Source organism: Thamnophis elegans, chromosome 12 (genome assembly GCF_009769535.1).
Source record: "Thamnophis elegans isolate rThaEle1 chromosome 12, rThaEle1.pri, whole genome shotgun sequence".
Taxonomy (NCBI): Eukaryota; Metazoa; Chordata; class Lepidosauria; order Squamata; family Colubridae; genus Thamnophis; species Thamnophis elegans.
In genome coordinates this window covers 11,612,310-11,639,389 of record NC_045552.1, presented here as the reverse complement: position 1 = coordinate 11,639,389, position 27,080 = coordinate 11,612,310, and the positions used below count along the sequence as shown (strand labels likewise).

Genomic DNA, 27,080 nt, shown 5'->3' with positions numbered 1-27,080 from the left:
ACTGGTGTGGAGAATCTCCACAGACATTTAAGTTGCCCGCTTCTGGTTGTTTCATTTCAGATTGACAATCATGGCAACCGACTCTTGGTCAATGAAGAAGCTTCCATCAATGTTCCTGCCATTGCAGCTGCTCATGTGGTTAAACGTTACACGGCACAGGCCTGTGATGAGCTCTCTTTCGAGGTGAGCCCTGCCAGCAACGCACATTACTTTTACCAACTTATCTTTGTCGGTTCATGGCTCTCTAAGCTTGTTAGGCAAACTACAGTTCCATCTCTAACGTAAGGGTAAAGGTTCCCCTCGCACCTATGTGTTAGTCATTCCCGATTTTGGGGTGCGGTGCTCATCTCTGTCTCCGAGGTGGGGTGTGGGAGGAGTTACTGAATGGGGTATTGTTACGGCCCAATTGCCTGGAGACTGAGGTAAACCTGAGGACACTCCCTCTGTTCCTCCTTCTGACTCCCAGATTAACCTCAGTCTTCGGCCTAACAGGAGCTATTCAGTGACACTCCGGATTTTTTGTTTTCTTTTTCTTTTTTATTGCGAATTTTGCCTTTTATTTTTACCTTCGTCGTTACCTCCTGCCTCCTTCTGCTGTGCCCCTTTCCTGCCGAAGCACGAGCTACGCTCGCTGCTGCCTTGCGGGCCACGGGCCACCGGCACCCCGTGGAGGGGGTGGTGGTGTCATCCAGACCTCGTGCGCCGCAGCCATTCGAACCTCAGGGAGAGATGGTTCCAGGAGGACCTTGCAGCATCGCGGGGATGACTAAACACCGAAGGAACACGGAACGCTGTTTCCTTCCCACCAATGGCGGTTCCTATTTTTCTACTTGCATTTTTACATGCTTTCGAGCTGCTAGGTTGGCATCAGCTGGGATAAGTAACAGGAGCTCACTCCGTTACGTGGTGTAGGGATTCAAACCGTCCAACTGCTGAGCTTTCTGATCGACAAGCTCAGAGTCTTAGCCACCAAGTCCATTCCTATTCCTAGATAAAAGAACTATTTTTAAATTTGTTTTCTGTTCTTTAGCAAAAAGAAAGCAACACCCTAGGGCAGTGTCTCTCGACCTTAGCAGTTTTAAGACATGTGAACTTCAACTCCCAGAATTCTAGGAGTTGAAGCCCACATATCGTATCTTAAAATTGCTAGGAATGAGAAACTGCTCGCGTGCATTGCACTTTTCAAAAGATGCATCGGTAGTCCTCAACCTAAGACCATAATTGACCACATAATCGGACCTGATTTTATTACCTTTTTTTTTGCAGTGGTTTTTAATTGAATGGTGTGGTTTTTAAGCCAATCCATCTTACTGAATGGGTGTTTTTGCTGGAAACTGGAAGTAAATAACCAGAAACTGGCAAAAAATGTCAAAAAAATACATGACTGTGGAAACTGCAAAATGGCCATAAAGGTGAGCCGGTTTTCAAGTGCCCCAAAATGCAATCATGTAACCACAGTGAATCTGTGGCTGTCGTCACTTCAAAATCAGGCCTGCGAGTAGCTTTTGGCAGATCCTTTGTAACTTCAAATGGCCACTAAGTGACCAGTTGTAAAACAAGGTCTATCTGTAAATGATTTTCCTTTTCTTGATGTGTTGGCAATCAACTGGCTTCCATCCATGTGATGTTGAATCTCTCAGCATGGTATCTATAATCTTTTTTTTTTTTTTTTAAATCTGTTTATCACAGGTTGGAGACATCATTTCCGTGATTGACATGCCCCCCAAAGAGGACAGGAGCTGGTGGCGTGGGAAGCATGCGTTCCAGGTTAGACTTGATGAACAATGCATTTCACAGCCACTTGGGCTTAAATCATGGTTCCCAACATGGTTAATTTCCAGGGGTGTCGATTTCGGATACTGAATTCTGCAACCAGTGTGGTTATATTGGAAAACATTGGACAAGAACTGTTGTGTTCACATTTTATCTGAAAAATGGACAAGGCCACACATAGGGCAATTGTATGTATGCATGTATGTATGTATGTATGTTCCAGCATAATTCTGGAATGCCTTGAACAATTTCAACCAAACTTGGTACACAGATTACTTACTCTCTGGAAACAAGTACTGTGGGGGGTAAGATACAATCTCTTGGGCTTCAACCGTACTGCTGTAAAATGGCTTCTACTGTACAGCGTTGTGGAGTTGCCATGGTAACGGCTTCACTCTATTCCACAAGAGGGCTCCCTCTGGTAAAGGGGAAAATACAACATTAGAAATTGGGGCAACATTCATGGAATGAGGGTTGGGATAAATAAATATCTGGACAGCTAGTGACATATAATCAACAGATTCTGAGCCTTTTCTCCTACCCATCGCTTCCCCTTGGAGCTTTCTCCTGCTTGCTGTTATATGAATTCCTTTGGAAGGAAGGAATCAGTGGGGAACAATTGATAACTGTTGTCTAAAATATTTCAGCACAAATGAAACAGATTTTTTTTTGAAAGTGCAATTGGCTCCCTTTCCAGTTTAGCACTCTGCTATTTTCCCAGTCTTTTAATTAATGCTGAACCTGTTTTAGTCTCCAGTCTCTTAGTTAACGTGAAACATGTTTTAGTCTCCTTTAAAAACATCATCATTTAACGAGCCCATAATCCCTCGGGGTTGGAATTTGGGCAACTGAATGGAGCTAGCAGAGTGTTTTAATGGCCGGATGCCCGTCCTGTCACCAATGCGGAGTTTTGTTCAGCAGATATATTCTCATTGCGCCCAGAGAGAGAAATACGTGCCGCTACCTAGAATCGAACTCACAATCTTTTGATTGTGAGGCAAGAGCTCCACCTCTAGGCCATTGCAATGTTTTTCTCATTTAAAAAAAACAATGATTAAATTAATTGTTAAGCAATTGTGAAGGTGTGGAAAAAAGTATTGATCAGTGCATAATCAATACAATCGATGTTTAAAATCTGTCTGGATTTACCCCTTCTGAAAACTCTTCCTTATTCACAAAGAATGAGTTTAAATAGGGGCAGAGTGAGTTAATTCCCACATAGGTAATCCTCAACTTATGGCCGCAGTTGTGACCAGAGCGCCCATTGCTAAGAGGTGCTGTTGTTAAGTGAATCCTGCCCAATTTTACAACCTTTTTTTAAAAACCATGGGTTGTTAAGCAAATCTGGCTTCACCCATTGACATTGTTTGGACAATGTCCAAACATTGTTAGGACATTGCGACTATCATAAATACATGCCAGTTGCCAAGCACTTGAATTGTGATTGTGTGACTGTGGGTACACTGCAGCAGTGGTCATAAGTATGAGAACTGATCGTCAGTCGCAGCTTATTCGGCAGTTGTAAGTTTGTTAACAGCTGTTAAGCGAATGGTTAAAGGTTGAGGACTTCCTGTAACGGTGGGGCTTTGTACCTAGAGGGATTTTGTATTTTTTTCCCCCCCAGGTGGGTTTCTTTCCCAGCGAATGTGTGGAACTGTTCTCAGAACGCCCTAGTCCAGGAGTCAAACCAGGTGAGTGCCTCATTGTGCTCGGGACCTCCTGCATCAATCTAAGGCAAGGGTGTCCAACTCAATTTCATTGGGGGCTGGAAACTGGAAGAGCTGGTCTCTGATTTCTGGGGTGAGCATGGGCGCCGGCCAGCTGATCATCATGCGTGCATGTGCGCCAGTTAGCAGAAGACTTAGCTGGAATCCAGAAGTTCATTTTCCGGCGCTCACATGTCCCCTCCTCTTCTGAATGGCAACACTGATGAGCACGCATGCACACTCCCTTTTCGGCGCTCAGTGCCGAAAAGGTTTGCCATTACTGAACTAGGTGGGCGTTGCCAGCTTGACGCCACTCACTGGGCATGGCCGACTGGGTGGGCGTGGCCAACTGGACGCCACTCCCTAAACTACTGGCATGTTTCCTCTTCGCACTGGTAGACTGGGCCAAAGCCATGCTGGTTTGATGTTTCCTCTTCACGTTGGGTAGACTGGGCCGAAGCAAACGCGGGCCGATGGGCCAGATCCAACCACATTACGGGCTGCCTGCAGGCTCCAGGCCTTGTGTTTGACACCCCCGATCTAAGGGAATGAACTAAATGGTCTACAGTCCCTTTTCATCCCCCCTATCTAGCAATGGGGTGATTTGTAGCTGGCCCTTGATAAAGCAAATGAACGTATGGAGAACACTACATAAAGCAGTTGCCATTGTGGAAAAGTTCTCCCCTAGTTTGAGGTGGTGGAAAGATCTGCAGAAGAACATAGGATCAAGGAATTCAAGAGTCCATAAGTGGTCATTGAGATCTACCCTCTGATTAGTGTCTCTGGAGATTCTCAGTCATCCAGGTCATGGTTGTCCCCAAAGGTGCTTTTTTTTGGTTTTCTTATCCTCTTTCCCCCACAACCTGGTCCATGTGGATTTTTGTCTTCTCTCTGAATTTTTTGCAACTTTCTTCGTGTCTCCCTGTGTAGATGCAGAGGGGACAAGCTGTGTCCTCCCCAGGACTCCCGGCCTCCTGTCCCCAACCTCAGGTAAAGTATAACCTCAATGGAATAAGGGAAGACAGGAGCTAATGGTCAGCTGGGAGGAAAGCTGATTGAAAAGTTTGTCTCCCTGGTCCAAAGGTCAGTTCCACTCCATCCTCCCTGTTTTTCCTTCTCTTCCAGTGTCTAAGAAACATGGCAAGCTCATTGGGTTCCTTCGTACGTTTATGAAGTCTAGGCCCAGCAAACAGCGCCTGAAGCAGCGGGGGATCCTCAGGGAGAGGGTTTTTGGCTGTGATTTAGGAGAACACCTCAAAAACTCAGGCAGTGATGGTAAGTTGGCTCTTCTGTAGTACATGGAAGAGTGGCTGGTCTGCTATTCAATTTTATTTTTCATTGCCTGCTTCCAAGAAGATGTAGTTTCCTGCCTCACCCCACCCCACCTCATCCCCATTCCTAATCGCAAAATTATGGCAGTGTTCACCCTACACCAGTGACCCCCAACCTTTTTGTAATTATGGACCAGTTCAGTGGAGAGGGGTTTTTCTGTGGACCATGTTTGTGTGTGGGGGCGGGCGGGGGGCATCGTTTCATGCACTGCCTGAATCCTGTGCATGTGAAAATAGGCTTTGCTTGCTTACGTGGCCCGGTTCCTGGCAGGCCGCTGACCGATGCTGGTCCATGGACCAGGTGTTGGAGATCCCTGCCCAGAGGTGGGTTTGGACCTTTTCGGCCAAGTACATAGTAACTTGGCTGGCCATGCCCCCGAACCTGTTCTATCGCGTCCCTGAGCAAACCGGCAGTAACAGAAGCCGGAATTCACTTCTAGCCCTACAGGATGAGTACAACTCTAGAGGGGACACCAGCCTTAACTAGGATGATTACAAATCTAGAGGCTGCATCCATACCCCATGCATGGCTACTTTTAACCATTGGTTCATGTTATTTTGTGACTTAGCATATGTTGCATGAATCCAGTCTGTTGATAGTTAGTTAATGGCTATTAATGGTGTATTGTGAAAATCCAGGGGATCAACTAATCATCAAGAACATGTGTGTTGTTTCTGTTTCTGTTTCTGTTTCTTCTTCTTCTTCTTCTTCTTCTTCTTCTTCTTCTTCTCCTTCTCCTTCTCCTTCTCCTTCTCCTTCTCCTTCTCCTTCTCCTTCTCCTTCTCCTTCTCCTTCTCCTTCTCCTTCTCCTTCTCCTTCTCCTTCTCCTCCTCCTCCTCCTCCTCCTCCTCCTCCTCCTCCTCCTCCTCCTCCTCCTCCTCCTCAATGTCATCATCAATCATCACCCTGAGTCAATCCATTGCAGGATGAAACCCTCTTCACAGAAGGTTAGTTAGAAGTGTGTGGGCGTATGATTAAACATTTTGAAAGGTAGCCATATGTTTGTGCACGTACTCTCCCTCTCAACCCCCTGCCATATTCCTAAATGATGTAATGTCAGCAGGAAACATTACTCTTCTGTTGTCTGTTTTTTTCTAAGAATTATGAAGACATGACATTTTTTATTATGTCAGTCCCCCAGGTATTACGTTCTTGTTCTGATTTCATTGAAAAACATGGCATCGTGGATGGCATTTACCGCCTCTCCGGAGTCTCCTCCAACATCCAGCGTTTGCGGTGAGTGTAGACCATGGGAGGAACAATAGATAACATGTAAAAAGTAAGGCAAAGAATAAGTAATAATGCAAATATCGGGGTTCCAAGTAACACCCCTAACGAAATAAGGCTCTGAAGCTTGAGTTTCCTCAAAGTTCCATTCTAATAGAGATGTCATATTGGTACGTCTGGGAAAACCCGAATCTGAAAGTTTCCAGGTTTTTCCCCACCCAAGTGAAAATTCAAGTCCCTGCCCAGCACCCACATGTGCATCCCATGGTCCAATCAGGCACCGTCCCAACTGGAGATGCCTCCCAGTCACACCATTCCAGGTGCAGGGCAAGATGTCCTTGACTCTCTGAGAAAAGAAAGTTATTTAGACTACATATCTCCGGAATACAGTGAGTTCTGGTTCCCCCCTTCGGCCTGAAAGCTGGTTGGATAACTTTGGGCCAGTCATTCTCTCTCAACCCAAATCATCTCACAGGATTGTTGTTAATGGGGAAAATAGGAGGAGGAAGGAATAATAGGTATATCCACCGCCTTGAGTTATTCATAAAACAATAATAAAGGCAGGATAAAAAACAAATAAATAAAAACTAGGAAAATCCTAATAGCATAGACCATGAGTGTCAAACTCGATTTCATTCAGGGTTGTGTTTGACCGTGAGTGGGTGTGGCCAGGGTGGGCATGGCCAGCTCGACGTCACTCATATCGGGGGTGCCTGTGATTGCCCAAGCATTCTCCCAGCAAAAACAGAACACAGGATGGCCGCCTGCTTTGCTGGCAGAGGCACCATGGGCTGGTCCTTTGCTGTATTTAGGGCGGCCCCGCGGCCCAGATCTAAGCACCCGGCGGGCCAGATTTGGCCCCCGGGCCGTGAGTTTGACACCCCTGGCACAAACGATAGTCCCACCTGCTTTGCATTCTTGAGCTGTCTGCTGTTGTCTTTCTACCAGACAAGTTTCTCCACTGGAGGCCTCACTGAACGTGACAATGAACTCCTGCAATCTATCCTGCCCCCTGATGAATTCTCTTTTGTCTCTGTCCCCAGGCATGAATTTGATAGCGAGCGGGTACCTGAGCTCTCCAAAGATGTTTACTTGCAAGACATCCATTCGGTCAGCTCTCTCTGCAAGCTCTACTTCCGGGAATTACCAAACCCTCTGCTCACCTATCAGCTCTACAACAAATTTGCGGTAGGTTTAAAAAAAAAACCATTAGAGAAGATTCCCTTTCTTGCAACTCTCGTCTCCAGTGTGCTGTACCTTAGCAGCTCACCTTCCTGTGCGTCCAGTTGAGGGGAAGCTGCTTCCTCATTGCTTTGAGTTTCATGAGCCTTCTGTTGAGGGTTCAGTTGTGTGAAAATATGTCTTTTTTAAAAAAATACAGGAACATTTTGCATGTGCCTTTGAGTTTACTTACTCAGTTTAGACTTTAGAACATCTTATTTATTCTAATTGTTGATTTTCCTCTTTCTTCTTTCTTTCTTTCTTTCTTTCTTTCTTTCTTTCTTTCTTTCTTTCTTTCTTTCTTTCTTTCTTTCTTTCTTTCCTCCCTTCCTTCCTTCCTTCCTTCCTTCCTTCCCTTCCTTCCTTCCTTCCTTCTTTTTCTCTCTTTCTTTTTTCTTTCTTTTTTCTTCCTGTTTTCTTTCTCCTCCCCCTCCCCCTCCTCCTCCGCCTCCTTCCCCCCTCCCCTCTCCTCGTTCCCATCCATCCATCCATCCATCCATCCATCCATCCATCCATCCATCCATCCATCCATCCATCCTATATTACTCTGAAAGAATTGGTAACAATAGAGACCTTTCTTAAAAACTACCCAAATGATAACAAGAAATGCAAGATGGGTCCTTTAGGAGTCGTGACATAATCTTGGTGCCACAAACTGAAAAGATACATTCCTTTCTCAATAAGGGAACCCGGAACAAAGCGCAAATTAAATTGGTTAACAACACCTTAATATTATGCCGCATTTAACGTTAATAAGAAGATTCCCCCCCCCTCCACTACTCATGTGACTTTTATTACCTATCTTGAGGATCCTGTCATTTCTTCACACCTTCTAGTGACTCCTGGGTGCGCCTGCTGGAGATGCACGTGATGAAGGGAGCGTTGGCACCACACACTCCACAGCCTTCTGAGCTGCACACCCTTTTCCTTGGTAGAACAGTGGAATTGGGGGTTGTAGAACAAAGAGAGGGAGGAGGTGGGAAGGCAGGAGTACAGTTACATTGCCCTCCCACATAATAAGCAGCAATTTCTCCTGCTGTATTATTCTTTTGTGTTACCTGTTCTTTGTGTGGTGCTATTTTAAGCTGAGTTAACTCCCAACTGCCCTCCCCTTTTCCTCCCCCCCCCACCCCCGGCATTCCTTTCCATTCTCTTTGAACTGTTATTTGTTTTAGCTTGGTGGCATTTCTTATTCATAAGAGGCCATCTTGCAAAACCCAGAAGTTCAACTTTATTGCTCAAGGATAGACTTCGGACCTTCTCCTTCTCGTCATGCTTCAGAGCCCTTTTCTGAACTTCCACTTTTATTGATACAAAGCCGTTATTCCCCTTCATGGCGCCATTAAACATAGCAGCTGGAAGTTACAGGCGGGAAGAACCTTAGTTAGGCTTTAGGGCAGTGTTTCTCAACCTTGGTGACTTGAAGTCCTGTGGACTTCAACTCCCAGAATCCCCCAGCCAGCTATGGGATTCTGGGAGTTGAAGTCTACAGGACTTCAAGTCACCAAGGTTGAGAAACACTGCTTTAGGGAAAAGTGAAGACTCTGTTGAGTTGGCCTCAATTCTTTGTGAGTCCATGGATGTGTCCATATTGATTTCTTTTTAACTGTAATTAGAGTTGGAAAAGTGTTGCCATTTTGTTCTTCTGGATAGTTTTTGACTGCCCCATCCAGGTTTTAATCCTAGTAATTTTTGGTAGCCTCCTAGCCAACTTTGCTTAGCGTTGAGGGATCCACCATGGTTTGCTAACTACTGCCACCTACTGTTGACAATCAGGCTTTCATCCTATTGATGTCAACAGGACAAATAGTACAATACTGGTAGTCCTCAACATATGACCACAATTGAGCTCAAAATTTATGTTGCTAAGTGAGGTATTTTTTAGTGAGTTTTGCCGCATTTTGTGACTTTTCTTGCCACATTTTTAAGCAAATCACTGCAGTTGTTACATTAGCAACCTGGCTGTTAAGTGAAACTGAAAGCTGAAACTCAGGAAAAAAAACTAGTTTTTTTAGTCTCGTGGTAAAGGTGTTGGCCTAAGAACCAGGAGACGGTGACTTCTAGTCCCACATTAGGTATGAGAGCTGGCAGGTTGACTTGGCTCAATCACCAGGAGACACTGATGTTTAGTCCTGCCTTAGTCATGAAAGCTGGTTGGATGACCTTGGGCCAGTCACTAGCAATAGCAGTTAGCAGTTAGATTTATATACTGCTTCATAGGGCTTTCAGCCCTCTCTAAGCGGTTTACAGAGTCAGCATATTGCCCCCAACAATCCGGGTCCTCATTTTACCCACCTCGGAAGGATGGAAGGCTGAGTCAACCTTGAGCCGGTGAGATTTGAACAGCCGAACTGCAGAACTGCAGTCAGCTGAAGTAGCCTGCAGTGCTGCACTCTAACCACTGCGCCACCTCGGCTCTGTCTCACTGGGATACAGTGAGTTCTAGTCCCCCTCCTTCAATTCTCTTTTTCTTTTTTTCCCTCCCCTTCTTACAGGAGGCTGTCTCAGTTTCTGGCAGCGAAGAGCGCTTAGTGAGAGTACATGATGTGATCCAGCAATTGCCCCCACCGCACTACCGGTAGGTATTGTTGGGGACATGGATAAATGCACAGAGAACGGGGTGAAATGATTCGGGGAGGCGTTGGATGGGGAGAAAGCCACTGAAGGGGAAGAGGGCTCAGTGTGTTGAAACAGATTCTCCCTGTAGCAGCTTCTGCTCTATCCCAACAGGACTCTGGAATTCCTGCTACGGCATCTGGCACGCATGGCTATGCACAGTCAAAACACCAGCATGCACATCCGCAACTTAGCCATCGTTTGGGCACCCAACCTGCTGCGGTGAGACGCCCAGACCAATGGCCTTCCCCTGGCACTCCCTGTTCTGACCTAGGCTTCCCAAGATCATGAAGCAGACTCTTCGTCCCGATAAAACCTCTTTTATTTAGGTTAAAGGGAATTCCTCTCCAGCAAAGTCCCGGCCAACAGTCTTTCAAGAGATTTCACAACTACAGACCTTTATCAGGCTTGGAGAGTTGCCAGGCCGATATCTTCCAAACACCACGCTGTAGCAGCCATTACTTGGCAAGAAGTCAGGAGCAGGTCTTCACCCTAATGAATTGAACTAATTATCTCCTGCAAACTCCACTCCCCTTTCGCTCCTCTTTATTCCCTATGGGAGGGGCCATTCACTGTCCACCTGTGCCTTTACTCCCTAGTCTGCCATTGTTCCTTAGCTGTTCCCTTCTCCTGTCAGCTCCGTGCATGTGCACATTGGGAACAGGCTCCAACTCTTCTTCTGCTCCACTGATGTCCGACTCCGAAGGCAACTGATAACTGTCGGACGGCCCTGGCTCCATCTCTGCCTCTGACACAGAGCACTCATCAGAGCCTTCCCCAGACTCCAGGACTGGCCCATGTTCCTCCCCAACCTTCTCACTGTCTGAGTCTGCCACCAGCTCCACTCCCTCTGCAACTCTGCCTTGCATCATCTCCACTGGCTTCTGCACCGCTCTCCAAATAGTTTTGGAGTCACTGGCCATTCTTCCCTATGCTAACCCTTACCGTCAGTGCTAACGCGGTAATGTGTAACTCGGCCTTTCTGCTGGAGAGATGAATGTCTTGAGTGTCCCTTGGGTGTCCCTCTGCTTTGTTCCCACCATCTGGTGGTACTTTGAGCTGAAGGGATGGCGGAGGGCTTTGCTTCCCCCATTGCAATTTTGCCAGCCAGCCATTTTGGAAGAGACCTTTTAGCAGGCGTCAAAGGATTGTTTTGCAACTCTCTCCAGCATCCAAATGGTTGAAAATCAGTGGAGTGGTTTCCTGCCATTTTTAGAATGTGTTTGATTTATAATAAGCTTAGGGTGACTTAACCCCCCCCCCCCCCCCAGTATTCCCCCCCCCAAAAAAAAACCTTGAAAAATGTTTCAGAAAACCTTGGTTCCTCTGATTTTTATAATGTGATAATAGCCACATTATTATCATTTGCTGCTTCCCCTGTAACATCGATCACTCTCCCCGAAAGTTGTCTGTTTTAACGAATCTTGAAACGCTGCTCTGGCTTTTACTAGCATTTTATTTTCCCCATCTGCCTGTCTTATTCTGCCCCTACTATTTTTTACCCATAATTTCCCTTCATCCTCATTTTCTCATAATCCCCCATGGTGTACTGCTCTGTCTGCGCACATGAAGTTATTCCGTCATGATGCTTTTTGGATATGGGCTGCCCCAGGGGTGAAATCCAGCAAGTTCTGAGGTTCTGGAGAAGCAGTAGCGGAAATTTTGAGTAGTTCGGAGAACCGGTAGCGGAAATTTTGAGTAGTTCAGAGAGCTGGCAAATGCCACCTCTGGCTGGCCCCAGAGTGGGGTGGGAATCGAGATTTTGCAGTATCTTTCCCTTGCCATGCCCACCCAGCCACAACATGCCCACTAAGCCACACCCATAGAACCGGTAGTAAAAAATGTTGAATTTCACCACTGGGCTGCCCTTCCCGCTGTCATGGGGCTACGTTGTGTCTCCATTATGGCATTAACATGGCTTCCTGAGCCTTGGCTATCGTATTTTTCCTATCTGGGTCTTTCTGTTGTTGGATGGGGCTAATCATCCGTTCCCCTTTTAATGCCAGGTCGATGGCTCTGGAGTCCGTCGCCCAGTGTGGAGCCGATGCCTTTCAGGAAGTCCGAGTTCAGTCCCTTGTGGTTGAATTCCTCCTCACCAACGTTCAGGTTCTCTTCAGTGACACCTTCACCTCCATCGGCAAGGACAGCACAGGTACCTCAAGACATGGCGAATTCTTCCAAGGTTGCTCAGAGGTCTCATAGCAACCCCATTGCGCAGTTTTTCCTCAACCTTGGCAAAGGTGGACTTCCCTTCCCAGAGTTCCCCACTGCCAGCATGCTGCTCAGGGGATTCTGGGAATTGAAGTCCACACATCTCAATATCGCTAAGGTGGAGAAACGCTCTTCCGGAGTTTTGCGAAAGCCTTTCAAACGATCCTCCACTTAAACCTTTCAAACGACAATACTAAGGATATTCTGGTTGCAATTCATGCAGCTTCTAAGCTGCAACCTACGATTAAACAAATGCATCTGGCCCGGTGTGGGGTCAGGAGTGAAAGCAGGAGTGAAATTCAGCAGGTTCTGACCAGTTCTGGAGAACCGGTAGCGGATATTTTGAGTAGTTCGGAGAACCGGCAAATATCACCTCTGGCTGGCCCCAGAGTGGGGAGGGAATGGAGATTTTGCAGTATCCTTCCCCCAGGAGTGGGGAGGGAATGGGGATTTTGCAATATCCTTTCCCTGCCATACCCACCACGCCCACCAAGCTACGCCCACAGAACCAATAGTAAAAAATAAATAAATTTCACCACTAGTTTTCATTCTCCTCTTAGGAAACAAGACAGGTTCTCTTTTAAATCAGGAAGATGCATACTCATTTCTGTGGGTTTCACTTTTCTGTTTTTAAACCCATGAAACTTTTAAGAAATACTTGGCAAATGATTCAATATTTTTTTTAAGGGAGAGGGGGTTATGTGTTAGTGACAGCATATGAATCAGCCAATTATTTCACAAGTAGTCTTTCCATCACCCCAATTAGCACTGTGACTTATATGCCGCTTCACAGTGCTTTACAACCCCCTTTAACCGGTTTACAGAGTTAGCCTCTTGCCCCCAACAATCTGGGTCCTCATTTGACCCACCACGGAAGGATGGAAGGCTGAGTCAACCTTGAGCCTGCTGAGATTCGAACTGCCAAATTGAAGGCAGCCAGCAGGCAGCAGAAGTAGCCTGCAGTACTGCACTCTAACCACTGCGCCACCATGGCTCAATTAAAACAGGATACAGGCAGTCCTCGACTTATAATCACACTTGAGCCCCAAATTTCTATAGTTAAGCGAGACCTTGGTTAAGTGAGCTGTTGTGCCCCATTTTACAACCTTTCTTGCCACAGTTGTTAAGGGAACCACTGCCGTTGATAAGTTGTTAAGTGAATCTGGCTCCCCTCATTGGCTTTACCTGTCAGGAGGTCGCAAAAGGGGATTACATGACCTTGGGACACAGCAACGGTCATAAGTATGAACCAGTTTGCCAAGCATCTGAATTTTAATCCTATGATCATGGGGATGCTACAAAGGTTGTAACGGTGAAAAATGGGCATAAGTCTCTTCAGTGTCATTGTAACGTGGAACTATTACGAGTCGAGGACTATTTGAGCCAAACTGCAGAGCTTGAGGAATCCCTGCCTCTGAAATAAAATCAATAAGCATCGCCTGATGTCTCTTTGGAGACTTCCTCCCAATCCTGATGGTGCAACATGATTTTTAACATCGTTATATTATCCCCTGTCTCCTCTAACAGGGCGGTGCTTCCTTTCTCGGCCCAAATCCCAGTTGGTCAGCTGCCCTTCCACCCGCTTGTTATCTCTCGAAGAAGCACAAGCACGCACCCAGGCCCTCTGTAAGATCACCAAGCTGGAAGCCAGACGTGGATCTCCAGATCCACAGGATCAAGGGAAGCTCTCTGCTGTTTTGGGATCACCTAATACCAGGTAAGTGTGGTATGACCCTTGTATGCCTTGTGGACTTCAACTCCCAGAATTCCTGAGGCAGCCATTTTTAATATGTAAGACTCGGGTTCTAAGGCAGAGGTGTGGAGCTATATCCCCTGTATGACTTATGGACTTCAACTCCCATGCTGGCTCAGGAATTCTGGGAGTTGAAGTCCACAAGTCATACAGGGGCCATAGTTCCCCATAGAGAAGGTTTTAAAGATTAAAGTACAATTGAAACCAGAGATGCTTCTTTGGAGACTAATGAATAGGCAGTTAGAAAAATAAATGGAACTTTGTTCTTGTCCATGACAACTGCAGTGAGATTATTGTATCCTCCAAAGTGGGGAAGTTTGACCACAATAGAGGAATGGTTGGTGAAGATGATAGAGCTTGCAGAGATGGCTCAATGGATGTCTTTGTTTAGAGCAAGAACAATATCTACATTTATGGCTGACTGGAAACCCTTCATAGACTTTTTTGCATGAAGGGGAAAAATGCACTTATGATTTGTGGTTTTGAACTTTTGATGATTAGAAAAAATATATGTAACAGAAAAAGTGAGTTAAGAATAAGAGATAATTTTATAATCAGAACTTACTGCATATTTGCTGTAAAGAAAACCAGAAGCCTTTTTCTAGTGTTATCTTTTCTTTCTTTTTCTTCCTTTCTTTTCCTCATGTCCTCATTAGTTTTTAATGTAACTTGTAATAAAATTTATTACTAAAAAGTAGAAACCAGCTCCCAGGAACTAATTGCAGTTCATTGTTTATTAATATTTGCTGTTGAAAGATTATGGTGATTTAGGGACCCAATCCTCATGTTTTCATGAAAGACTATTATCGGATTGTTATATACAATGAATTTGTAATACAGAGAGTCCTCAACCTACAACAATTCATTTAGTGACTGTTTGAAGTTACTACAGCACTGAAAAAAGCAATTTATGACCATTTTTCATGCTTAACGACCATTGCAACATCCCGTTGATTACATCATCAAAATTCAGATGCTTGGCAACTGACTCATATTTATGATGGTATCGTGCAGTATCCTGGGGTCATGTGATCCCCTTTGTTGACTTTCTAACGAACAAACTCAATGGGGAATTCATTTAACAACTATATTATTAATTTAACAGCTGCAGTGATTTGCTTAACTGTGTCAAGAAAGATTGTAAAATGGAGTAAAAATCCATTTCTCACTTAACAATGGAAATCTGGAGCTCAATTGTGTTTGTAAATCGAGGACTACCTGTGGTGGGGGATCCCTCCCTTCCTCCCTCACCTAGAATCATAGGGAAAAATTTCAGCCCCTTCTGAGAATTAGACTTGATTGATTTTATTTGATTTTATTATATTTCTATGCCGCCCTATTCCCAGAGGGACTCAGGGCGGCTCACAAACCAAGTAAGGGGGGGGGGGGGATACAAACAGGAAGAAAGACAACGGACAAACAACAACTACAATTTAAAAACAATCAACAGCCACACAATTCGAGCGGGGATGGGAACTCATCAGCCCCAGGCCTGTCGGAACAGCCAGGTTTTAAGGGCTTTGCGGAAAGCCTGAAGGGTGGTGAGGGTCCGAATCTCCACGGGGAGCTCGTTCCAGAGGGCCGGAGCAGCCACAGAGAAGGCCCTCCTCCGGGTGGTAGCCAATCGGCATTGGCCGGTGGATGGAATTCGGAGGAGGCCTAATCTGTGGGATCTAATCGGTCTGTTGGAGGTAATTGGCAGCAGGCGGTCTCTCAAGTACACGTCAGTTGTCCGATTCGGAACAGGATCTGAGCCGCTTAGTGGTTGGTGCTGATTGCTCTAAGACACGGGTGTCAACCAGAGGTGGTATTCAGCCGGTTCTGATCAGTTCTGGCAAACTGGTAGTGGAAATTTTGAGTAGTTCAGAGAACCAGCAAATACCACCTGTGGCTGGCCCTGCCCCATCTATTTTCTGCCTCTCACAGCTGATTGGCTGGGTCTTCTTCTGTTGTCCTGCACAGGAAAACAGAGCTGGAAAGCAGGTTGGTGGGGTGGTGAGGGAATGGGGATTTTGCAATATCCTTCCCCTGCCACGCCCACCAAGCCATGCCACGCCCACACAACCAATAGTAAAAATTTTGAATCCCACCACTGGTGTCGACTCAAGGCCTGGAGGACAGATCTGGCCTGCAGTGTGCTTAGATCTGGCCCACAGGGCTGCCCTGGAAACAGCGAAGGACCGGCCTGCAGTGCCTCTGCCAGTGAAAAGTAAGCTCAGGAGGGTTGCCGGCAGCCCTCACGAGCCCTATTTCCGCTGGCAGAGGGTTGCAGGAGGCCGACGCAGCCGAAAACGGAGCTCGGAGCCCGTTTTCCCCGGTGGAGAGCTTGGGCTACCACTGGCGCCCCTGACACAAGTGATGTTGAGCTGGCCATGCCCACCCTGGCCATGCGCACTGCAGCCCCCTAAGGTCAAACACAACCCTGATGCGGCCCTCAATGAAATCGTATTTTACACCCCTGCTCCAAAATGACTTTGTAGGCAAAAGACAGAAAACAATGGGAAGCTGCGGAAAACATCTGGACCAAGTTGGAAGACGTTCTTTGCCATCGGCAAGGCCCCCGTCCCGTTCCGCAAAAAATCACATCGTTTGGGAGAGCTTTTTGGACTTGGAGAATCTTTACCAGGTAGGAAAACTACACATCATTTATTTTATCACTCTTAACCTCACAAGCACATACGTACTTCCAAGTTTCTCATAAGCTGGAGCAAATATGGGAATTTATGGCTTACTAAGTGTGGCTGGACTACGACTCTCAGCTTCCCTGTCAATAGCTATTGGTATTGGTTTTTTTTAAACCTATGGGTTTTACATGTCGTGTCAATTTGCTCATTGTGACAGAATTTTGATATGAGCAGAATGCGTTGGAACCAGATAAGGCAGTATATCCCGTTATCTTTTTCCATATATTAAATGGGCAAAACTTGAGTTCCATAGATTCAAGGCCAAGGAGAGATTGCTAATGTTTAAGAGGGCTGACGCTCAGTGGTGGCCTTCAAAAATTTCAGCAATGGGTTCTCTGCTCAGTTGCTGGGTGGGCGTGGCCTAGTCCGCCCCCTGCACCACACAGAGGGGAGGGGGCTGTTTCCGCCTTCCTTAGGCTCTGGAGGCTTTCTTTGAGCCTCCGGGAAGGCGAAAACTGCCTCACCTGGGCTCCAGAGGCCTTCCAGAGGCCTGTTTTTCCCCCTCCTCGAGGCTCCGCATAGGCCCTGCATTTACTTCGCATCCAAAATGGGCTGCGTGGAGACTCCTGGGAGGTGTGTGGTGGGGTGGCAGCGGAGTGGTAGGGTGGGCGAGGCCAGCCAGGGGTGGGATTTGGAGGGTCTCCAAACCGGCTATAATGTTAGCTATGGGTTCTCCTGAACCTGGGCAAAGCCGTAGCAGTCCACCCCCTGATAACGCTCATCTGTTCCTTGGTCCTCTTTCTCTGCAGGGACCCGTGGTGAGACGGTCACCTTGAGATCCGCCAAAAGTGAAGAATCTCTAACCTCTCAGGCTAGTCTAACAGGTAATAATGGCCCCTCTGTCTGCTGAAACCCCCGTGATTTTGCTCCATCAAAATGGACTGCATGAACTGAAGGTGACCCTCCCAAATATTTCTTCAAAGCGCTTTTTTCCCCAAGTGTAGCAACTTCTAGACAAGCAGGACTTCGATTCCCACCATTTCATAGCCAGCAAGGTCATTGCTGACAGTTCCAGGAGTTGATGTCCAGCTAGCTGGAACTTGCCAAGGCTTTAGCACAACTGCAGCTTTTCTGAATCAGGAGCTGGTTTCATCCCTCAAGCAAATGTGACTATCGATCTGTAGGACATTTTCTTACTGCTCTCAATTACCTGGGTTTGGCATGAAAGCAGATGTGTAAAGTAGCGCCAGATGTTAGGAGTGTTTGGTCTGTTGAGTGTCCCAGAGGGACCTTCACCTGCTGTCCAAACCAGGGGCTGATCATCTTCTGATTTGATTGGCAGCTGCTCTCCATGTTTTGGCAAAGGCTTTTTCATCACATGTTACCTGATCATGTTAGGCATTAACCTTAAGACCCTCTGAATGTGAAGGATGTTCTTCATTGAGTTATAACTCCTGCAGTGGGAATGCAGATACTACCATCTTTTATTGAAGCTCCTGTAGGATAGGATAGGATAATAGAGTAGAGTAGAGTAGTGTAGAGTAGAGTAGAGTAGGGTAGAAAATAGAAGAGAAGAGAAAATAGAATAGAATAGAATAGAATAGAGCTGGAAGAGACCTTGGAGGTCTTTTAGTCCAGCCCCCTGCTCAAGCAGGAGAACCTATACCATTTCAGATAAGTGAATGCATGCAGTTAGGTGAGAATCTGCTAAGCATCGACTGCCTTCTACCAAAATCTGTGTCCATGCAAGCAACCTGTTCTTCAGAGATAGAACTATTCTTCTTCACAATGTTGACTCTTGGACATCTAGCCTGTTGAATAAACAGATTGGAGAGCTTTGATCCATGTCGTTTCTTTCTTTTTGGGGTCTTGGCCCTTAGGTCTCCCCAAGTTGCCTTCCCTGAGACGTCCACATTCCAGCAGTGATGCTTTCCCTACCCTCAAACAATGCCATTCGTGTTCTTCTCTGGGTTCTTCTGTGTCCGGCCATGGTGAAGGCTTGGTCACTGGGGCAGACGACGTGGCCTCCCGTCGGCGTTCCTCTTGGCTGGAAGGTGACTCGGAGCTGGACTCGGAGTTGGAATTAAGTCCTCCTGGACTTCGTGGGCTGGACTTTGATCCGCTAACGTACCAGTGTAGCCCGCCTGTGCAGCAGCCCTCCCTCTCGGACGACTCCGGCTCAGCGAGTCCCGTTGCAGCGCTCTCCCCCTGTTCACATCCCAACGTCAGCCAAGATGCATCAGAAACGTTGTCTGTTTCCTTGCCCGACAAAGTGCTGGAAATGTTTGCTGGTGGGGAATCCAGAGGGCTGAGCTCCCCTCCTCATATGATCTCCATGCTCCTGAGCACAGCAAGTGGACAACTCAGCAGCTCTTGTGAACGGGAAGTCCGTGGCAAGATTGCTCAAGCCCAAGATCGTTTGTCTCCTCCCAGTAAGTACTTTTTGACGTTCTTCACTCTTATTACCGCCATTGCTATGCTTAACACAAAGAGTGAGTAGAATAATAGCAATAGCACTTAGACTTATATACTGCTTCACAGTGCTTTACAGCCCTCTCCTAGCGGTGTACAGAGTCAGCCTATGGCCCCCAACAGTCTGGGTCCTCATTTTACCCACCTTGGAAGGATGGAAGGCTGAGTCAAGCTTGAGCTGCTCAGGATCAAGCTCCTGGCAGTGGGCACAGTTAGAAATAGCAGTAGCACTTAGATTTATATACCGCTTCCCAGTGCTTTATAACTCTCTCTAAGCAGTTTACAGAGTCAGCCTATCACCCCCAACAATCTGGGTCCTCATTTTACCCACCTCGGAAGGATGGAGGGCTGAGCCATCCTTGAGCTGGTCAGAATCAAACTCCTGGCAGTGGGCACAGTTAGAAATAGCAGTAGCACTTAGACTTATATACCGCTTCCCAGTGCTTTATAACTCTCTCTAAGCAGCTTACAGAGTCAGCGTATCACCCCCAACAATCTGGATCCTCATTTTACCCATCTCGGAAGAAGGGAAGGCTGAGTCAACCTTGAGCCTGGTGAGATTCAAACTGCCAAATTGCAGGCAGCCAGCAGGCAGCAGAAGTAACCTGCAGTACTGCACTCTAACCACTGTGCCACCGGGACTCCATAAAACATAACCTCTGCCTATAGGCAGACTGCACTTCCCAAAAGTTTGTTTCCCGTCCCGATTTCCAGATGTCGTAAAATTTTCACTCAGGAAAAAAAATCTTTTGAAATGATGTGGCCAGGGTGGGCGTGGCCAGCTCAACATCACTCATGTCGGGGGCACCTGTGGTTGACCGAGCACACTCCCAGCAAAAACGGAGCTCAGGAGGGCCGTCTGCTTTGCTGGCAGAGGGACCGCGGGCTGCTGCTTATAGGGCGGCCCCATGGGCCAGATTTAAACACCCGGCGGCATGGATCTGGCCTCTAGGCTTTAAGTTTGACACCCCTACAGCACATAATCCCTTTTCCCCTGTCATCAATATCTTCCCAAATTTTAGTTTGCTATTTTCAGGATGCCCTGTAGAATCGGGGGATTCTATGGCCTCAAGATTTTGCTGGACTAATAGAAAATGATAGAAAAACATATTGACTTTAAACCAGAAACATTTTTATTGGGGATTTTACCGGAAACATATAATGGAGAATTGAAATATTTGATTGCGAATGTGTTGACAGCGGCTAGAATTGTGTTTGCTAAAAACTGGAAAAATGAGAAAATACCAACGCAGGAGGAAGTTATTCATAAAAAATAATGGAATGTGCTGAAATGAGTAAATTGACAATTGAAATTAGAGAACAAGAAGATAAACAATTTTAGAAGATATGGGATTTATTTTACCAATAGTTAGACAAAAAAAATATGGAAATGAAATATGACCGAGAATTTTACAATACAAGGACAATGGAACGACACAGAATATAATATAAAGATGTACTATTATTGGATGGATTTAGGAGGATGTAATGAATTGTTATAATATAAATTAATTCCAAATTTAGACTATCTCGTATAAAATGAAGGAATAATAGTTATAGTCAAATAAAAGATTAATAATGATAATAATGTATACATATATATTAGATTGATAATATGAGACTTTATATAAACTGTAAATGAGGACTATGGAGAGGATACCCAAAGGTTTTGTAACCAATCGACACGCTAGATGTAACTGGAAAATGTTTTTATGTTTTCTGTTTTGTTTGTGTAAGTTTATAGCAATAGCAATAACAATAGCAGTTAGACTTATATACCGCTTCATAGGGCTTTCAGCCCTCTCTAAGCGGTTTACAGAGTCAGCATATCGCCCCCACAGTCTGGGTCCTCATTTTACCCACCTCGGAAGGATGGAAGGCTGAGTCAACCTTGAGCCGGTGAGATTAGAACCGCTGAACTGCAGATAACAGTCAGCTGAAGTGGCCTGCAGTACTGCACCCTAATCACTGCGCCACCTCGGCTCTTATCATTAAAAAATAAACATTCCTTATATATATATAAAAGATTTTGCTGAACTGAAACATCCACCAGTGTGTTGGGGAGGGCTGCTGGGAATTTAACATCTGGAGCCTCATCCATTCCCCAACTCAATGAAGTTCCCAGCATTCCAGCCCTCATTAATACTTTATTAAGTAATTAAAAAAAACCTTTATTATTACTTTATGAAGTAATAAAAAAGTGTGACATCTGGAGAGCTGTCGTTTTCCTGACTGTGATAATGCTCCCGGCCTTCCAATCTAGATTAACAATATTTATTAAGTAATGATAATTAAAAAAAAACCCACTAGATTAAGCTTGCACTGAGTTCTCCTTCCTGCAAAGCTGGTGTTCTCTTTTCCTAATGCAAGGGGTGGGGTTGGGGGCACGATTGCTCAGCAGTTGAAGATGCTGAGCTTGTCAGCTGGAATGCTTGTAGCTGGAAAGCTGACAGCCAGGTTCAAGACCTGAGCGCCACGTGAAGGGTGAGTCCCCGTTGTTGCTCTTGCCCACCTACCAGTTGGAAAACATGCAAATTAATGTGCCAACAGCAGCGAGAATTTTTTTTGGCACAACAGTGAAAAAATGAAGAGATCCCTAAAGGAGAAAGTTTACTAAAAAAAAAAAAAATTAGAATGCGCAGAGATGGATAGACTAATACTCAGAATAAAGGAGAAGGAAGAAACAGAATCCTTTTTAACATGGGACTTGTTTTACCAATGGTTAGTTAACAGAAACAGAACTTAGAAACTTAAAAATGTAAAAGAATGATTAACTATACAATGAAGGTTTATTAGTATGGACAAGCAAATATTCTTATTACCATGTGATTATTATCAATGATATGAATATTATTATTACTACTATTATTTTCAAAACGGACTGTACTCAGATAACACACTGTTCATGTAGATCAGTGGGTCTCAACCTTCCTAATGCCGTGACCCTTTAATACAGTTCCTCATGTTGTGGTGACCCCCAACCATAAAATTATTATTATATGTTTTCCGTATTTTTTCAAAAATATGTGTTTTCCGATGGTCTTAGGCGACCCCTGTGAAAGAGATCACGACCTACAGGTTGAGAACCACTGATGTAGATATTGAGTTTTTATGTTTACTAAAGAAAAATGTGCAAATGTATACATATGTGTGTATATATATGTGTGTGTGTTTGTGTGTTTGTGTGTGTGTGTATGTGTGTGTGTGTGTATATCAGTGGTGGGTTTCAAATATTTTTAGAACCTCTTCTGTAGGTGTGGCCTGCTTTGTGGGAGTGGCCTGCCGGTCATATGACCGGGTGGGAGTGGCTTGCCAGCCATATGACCAGATGGGAGTGGCTTGCCAGTGACTGGGTGGCCATGGCCAACTTGTAAAATGTGGTGAAACTCACTTAACAACGCTCTTGCTTAGCAACCAAAATGTTGGCTCAGGAACTCTGGCATTTGAAGCACGTAAGTCTTAAAGCTGTCAAGTTAGAAGACCCTTGCACCCCTAATCCTTTAGAAAAAAAAACCCAGGGGTATTCACACTTGACAGCTTTAAGACTTGTGGACTTCAACTCCCAGAATTCCTCCTCTCGCTCTTCATCTTGATGATGTGCGGACGGATGGGGGGAGGGAGCTGGAACCGGTTCCAAATGGAACTGTAGATTTGTGGAACCTCTTCTATAGAAGAGGTTAGAACTGGCAGGAACCCACCCCTGATTAGGTACCACTTTGGTTGGAAACTAACAGTGTTCATTGTGCCTCGGCATATAGTCCTGCTGGCCACATGACCACAGAAGGGTGTTCGGACAATGCTGGCTGAGAAACAGAGTTGAGCACCGCCCCCTAGAGTGGGAGACAACTGAACAGGGGAAACCTTTGCCTTTCTTTTTCCCTAATGCAATCCTTACGCTGCCCTCTTTCTTTTCCCAATTCAGGTCCGAAGTCTGAAGCCGCTCCCGTGTCTCCCGGTGCATTGTCCCTGCTGCGGCATATCCCGCCTCCTCCTCCACCCAAGAACCCGGCTCGCCTGATGGCGCTGGCGCTGGCTGAGAGTGCGCACCAGGCAGCCTTGCAGCAAAAGCGACAGGCCAGCCTGAAGCAGCGGGAACCCCGGACGCATTTCCGGCGCTCTCTGTCGCTGGAGTGCAAGGCAGGGGAGCTGACGAGCGGCGCACAAGCGCTCTACTCCATGGTGCGCCCGAGCCCCAAGGCGCCTGGCCTCTCCCCTCTCCAGGCGCAGGCCAGGGGCAGGAGCATCGGCAGTCAAAGCCGCAACTTGAAGGGAGGCAGCCAGGTGAGGGATCAGCTCACAAAGGGCTGGGACCGAGCTGGGATAACTTTGCCATTAGGCAGGGTGCAGATTTTGGAATATTTCTAGAAGGATATATTTTTTTTCCTCCTGGTTATTTCTTGCTGCAATTTTCCCACCATGTTGCAATCTGGGCGAAAAGATAGAGAGTATGGTAAAGAGCCCCCGCTTGTCCTGAGCTTCCTCGTGATCCGGAGGAAACCCGTGCTGGCTTTTCTGGCCAACGTGATGGAGATTTTAGCTCCAGGAGGAGGATGGGGTGGAGTAGAAGAGGAAGAGGGCGAAGGAAGGGGCGAGGGTGGGGAGGTGTTTGCCTGCTTGAAATGCCTTCTTGCTGCTCATTCAGTTTGCCTTGTTTCTCTGCAGGTGCCTCTCAGCCAATCTTCTCCCTTGTGTAGCTCGGATTCCTTTTCCTCTTACAGGAGGGTCCTCGCTGAGCTAGACCAGAGGGACCCTCAGGCACTTCCTTTCTCGGACCCCTACTATCTGTCCTCCCCGTCTCCCGCCTACGGTTTACATCCCCCACCCCTGTCGGTCCCCTATCCAGCTTTCCACCAGCTTCAAGACGCCTTCCCTTCGTCCAGCCCCTCGGCTGCCCCGCCTAAACCTCCGCCCCCTCCCCACTTTCCCCTAATGACCAGTCATTTGCCCCTCAAAACGAGGTCCTCCACTTTTCAGCCCTGCCCCACGGACCACCCTCTCCGGCATCACAGCCACTTCTCGGCCTCCTCTCGACTGGGGGTCAATGGGAGCCCCCCTTCTCAGTTGGAGCACGAGAACCTCTATTACGAGATTGTGGGGGAGCCTCCTGCCTATCCCGGCCTGGCACGCCCCTGGCCCTCTTGTCCGCCCCCCGAGTATCTGGCCACTTTCAACGCCTCCTACGGGGTCTTTGAGAGGCCCTGGCGCCAGACCCATCTCCCCCCGGCTGCCTCCTCTCTTCAGCCCATCTTAAAGAATTCCCAGCTGCAGATCCAGTCGATGCCGCCCGCGGTCACACGCCAGGAGCCCATCTACGTCAACGTGCCCTTCCCCGAGCCCTCGTTGGCCAGCCCCACGCCGTCCCCTCCCCCTGAAGCATCCCATTCCCGTAGCCATTCTGACCCGGGCGCTCCTCAGGCTTTGCTCCAGCCCAGCAGACCTCCCCTGCCTCAGAAGCAGAAGCTGGCCTGGGGTTACACGCCCTCGGGGCAACACCGCCAACTGATGGACGTTTTGCCTTGCAGTCGCGCCTTGTGGCAGTTCTACCGCCCGCCCTCTGCGTGTTGGGGTCATCCCTCTTACGGTCCGGAACCCATTATTACCTACGACGGGCCCACCCCCCGCGTGGGGAGCCAGGCCTCTGCACCTTTGCAGAAGCTGGATGAATCTTCCCCACAGTACGGCAATGTGGAAAGGAGAGAGGGCTCTCCATCCGGGTGCTACCTCGGACCCAGCTGGACAGTGTATGCTGAGGGCCAGACGCACAGCTACTGCTGAAGGACAGGCGGTGTGACCAGATGCACAGTGTGGATCCTCGGGGCTGGGCTCCAGGTTTCTGTCCTCTCCTCTTCCTTGCCAGTATTCATGGAATTACACGGTACGGATTGCTGTGAACAAAAAATTAAAGATTTCAGAAGGATCTATCCTACTAGGTTAATGCAGAGGTCGCATCTTCGGCTCCCGCGTCGGGCAATTTTTGCCTGCCTCATTTGGAGGACCTCTGCAAGGTTTGGAGAGCACACGAATCTTTCAAGGCAGGTCCTATCCCTGCAGGAGGTTTTCTCCAGAAAATCAGCATGGACATCACACCGAAGAACATTCGACAGCGTCATTTCAGCCTTTGGGGCTCCGTAACACTCCTGCCAGTTCCATTTGTGTGTCTCATCTTCCTGTTTCGGGTCCGCCCTGTGTTGCTTTGTTCCACCTTGCCCTCTTTCCATCCAGGGACATCTAACCTCAGAGGAAAGTGTTTGCTTCCAATGGGATGACTGCAGCTGATTCCTTCCAGGTGACATCATCTCGACCGTTTTGGCAACGTGAATCACACAATAGGATGCTTGGAAATCCAGCCAGGGTTGCTAACCGTGCACCGAACTGACACAAGGAGGCGCTGTTGACCGTGTTTTGCTCACCGCTGGGGAAGACTGCAGGCGTTGGAGGGGAGAGAGAGAGAGAGAGTCAGCCGTTAACAGCTACCCGAGCCCGTCTTCCTCTTCTCTTCCAGCATTCAAACCAAAATAGTCCTAACTTGTAATAAGCATCCCCTTTAACTCAATTAAAATATTAACCACTTTCCCCTGCTGGTTTTCCCAGAGATTAAGCCAATTCCCGGAAGAAAGCCATCCCCTTCGCTGGGACATTGATGTCCAAGGATATGTCTAAGATGCCACCAAGGAAGGCAGTTGGGCACGCTCGCCACCTCCTCTTGCAAGAGCCTACGCCCCTTGGGAGTTTGCAGCTTAGGCAGAGTGGCAGGTTGAGAAAAAAGCCAGGGGGAGCATGTTGGTCTCGTGCGTTTCTGTATTTATTTAGGATTTCGGAATGGGTGTGTGTGTGTGTGTTTTACAAAAGGACCAGGGAGGGGCGGGTTGGTGGGGAAGAAAGAAGATGCATACAGTACGTGCCTAGCATGGGAGGGCTCTGTGTGACTGAGCTGCAGGCTTTGAGGTGTGCTTGAGAGCGGGATTCACGTCTAGTTGATATGTACATTCATGTCTGGAGTTGGCGCATGTGTGAGTGTGTCTGTGAAAGTGGTTATGCATGTTCCACAAGACAGTATTTTAGATATAAGGGGAAGGAGGAAGGGAGAGGGGCCTTTATGCCTTTCTTCCTCTGAAGCAGTTGTTGGGGACCAGATGGGGTGGAGTTTCTCAACTTTGATGATTTTAAGATAGGAGCAATAGCCCTTAGGCTTATATACCGCTTCACAGTGCTTTACAACCCTCTCTAAGTGGTTTACAGAGTCAGCCTATTCTCCCCCCCCCCCAACTATTTGGGTCCTCATTTTACCCATCTTGGAAGGAGAGAAGGCTGACTCAACCTTGAGCCGGGTGAGATTTGAACTGCCAAATTGCAGGCAGCCGGCAGTCAGCAGAAGCAGCCTGCAGTACTGCACTCTAACCACTGTGCCACCATGGCTCATGATGTTAGAGTCTTCCATTCTAACAATGGCTCATGTTTAAGATCCATCTGTTGGTTGGGGGAATTCATGAGAGTTGAAGTCCACACCTTTTAAAAGTTGCCTAAGGCTGAGAAACATTGGACTGGGGAGAAAAAAGAAAATCCTTCCCCCCCACTTCCCCAAAGCATTTTCCTAGGCTCCTTTTCAAATTATTATATTGTCAGATTTCATTTGGGAAAAATAAAAGGAGGAAGCAAAATAAGCAACAATGGGAATGCATCACGGAGATATATATATATATATCGGGTCTTTTCCCATGTAAGACTGAGATTGTCTTGGCAACGTTTCGGCGAGGTCTCACTCACCATCCTCAGGCTGGTGTTTTCGGCTTAAAGCAGCTCCCACCACGCTTAAAGCCCAAAACCCAGCCTCAAGATGGCAAGTGAGACCTCGCCGAAACGTTATATATAGATAAATTATAGACATATTTCAAGCTATTTAGCTCTCATCAGCTAGCCATATCCTGAGTGACATCTCTCACACACACAAACACATATAATCAGCTAGCCATACTCTTAGTGACATAATACACACACACACATATATACAATCATATGCATATATACATACTACACACACACACATTCTTGAATGCACTCCAAATTTTAATTCAAGCACTTTGGGATCCTATTGCTTTCAGAGAGAGCCAAGCACAAGTTCTAAGTCTCCTTCCCCCTGAAATCCAT

At 46.9% G+C, this 27,080-nt stretch overlaps 1 protein-coding gene across 3 annotated transcripts in view; it reads left to right on the top strand.

Moving 5' to 3' along the window:
* Positions 1–26,186, top strand: part of ARHGAP33 (Rho GTPase activating protein 33) — a 44,824-nt gene extending 18,638 nt beyond the window's left edge. For 2 of the 3 annotated variants that reach the window (XM_032228435.1, XM_032228437.1), the window contains 16 exons: positions 61–183; positions 1,690–1,767; positions 3,398–3,464; positions 4,410–4,469; positions 4,605–4,754; positions 5,945–6,047; positions 7,082–7,226; positions 9,755–9,837; positions 9,990–10,097; positions 11,882–12,027; positions 13,614–13,803; positions 16,320–16,465; positions 17,273–17,347; positions 18,344–18,895; positions 22,858–23,216; positions 23,598–26,186. In XM_032228435.1, the coding sequence (XP_032084326.1) occupies positions 61–183; positions 1,690–1,767; positions 3,398–3,464; positions 4,410–4,469; positions 4,605–4,754; positions 5,945–6,047; positions 7,082–7,226; positions 9,755–9,837; positions 9,990–10,097; positions 11,882–12,027; positions 13,614–13,803; positions 16,320–16,465; positions 17,273–17,347; positions 18,344–18,895; positions 22,858–23,216; positions 23,598–24,710 (3,498 nt within the window). In that variant the 3' untranslated portion in view covers positions 24,711–26,186. The remainder of the gene's footprint in view (positions 1–60; positions 184–1,689; positions 1,768–3,397; positions 3,465–4,409; positions 4,470–4,604; positions 4,755–5,944; positions 6,048–7,081; positions 7,227–9,754; positions 9,838–9,989; positions 10,098–11,881; positions 12,028–13,613; positions 13,804–16,319; positions 16,466–17,272; positions 17,348–18,343; positions 18,896–22,857; positions 23,217–23,597) is intronic. The other variant, XM_032228436.1, reaches the window with a different exon arrangement.
* The last annotated feature ends 894 nt before the right edge of the window (positions 26,187–27,080 follow it).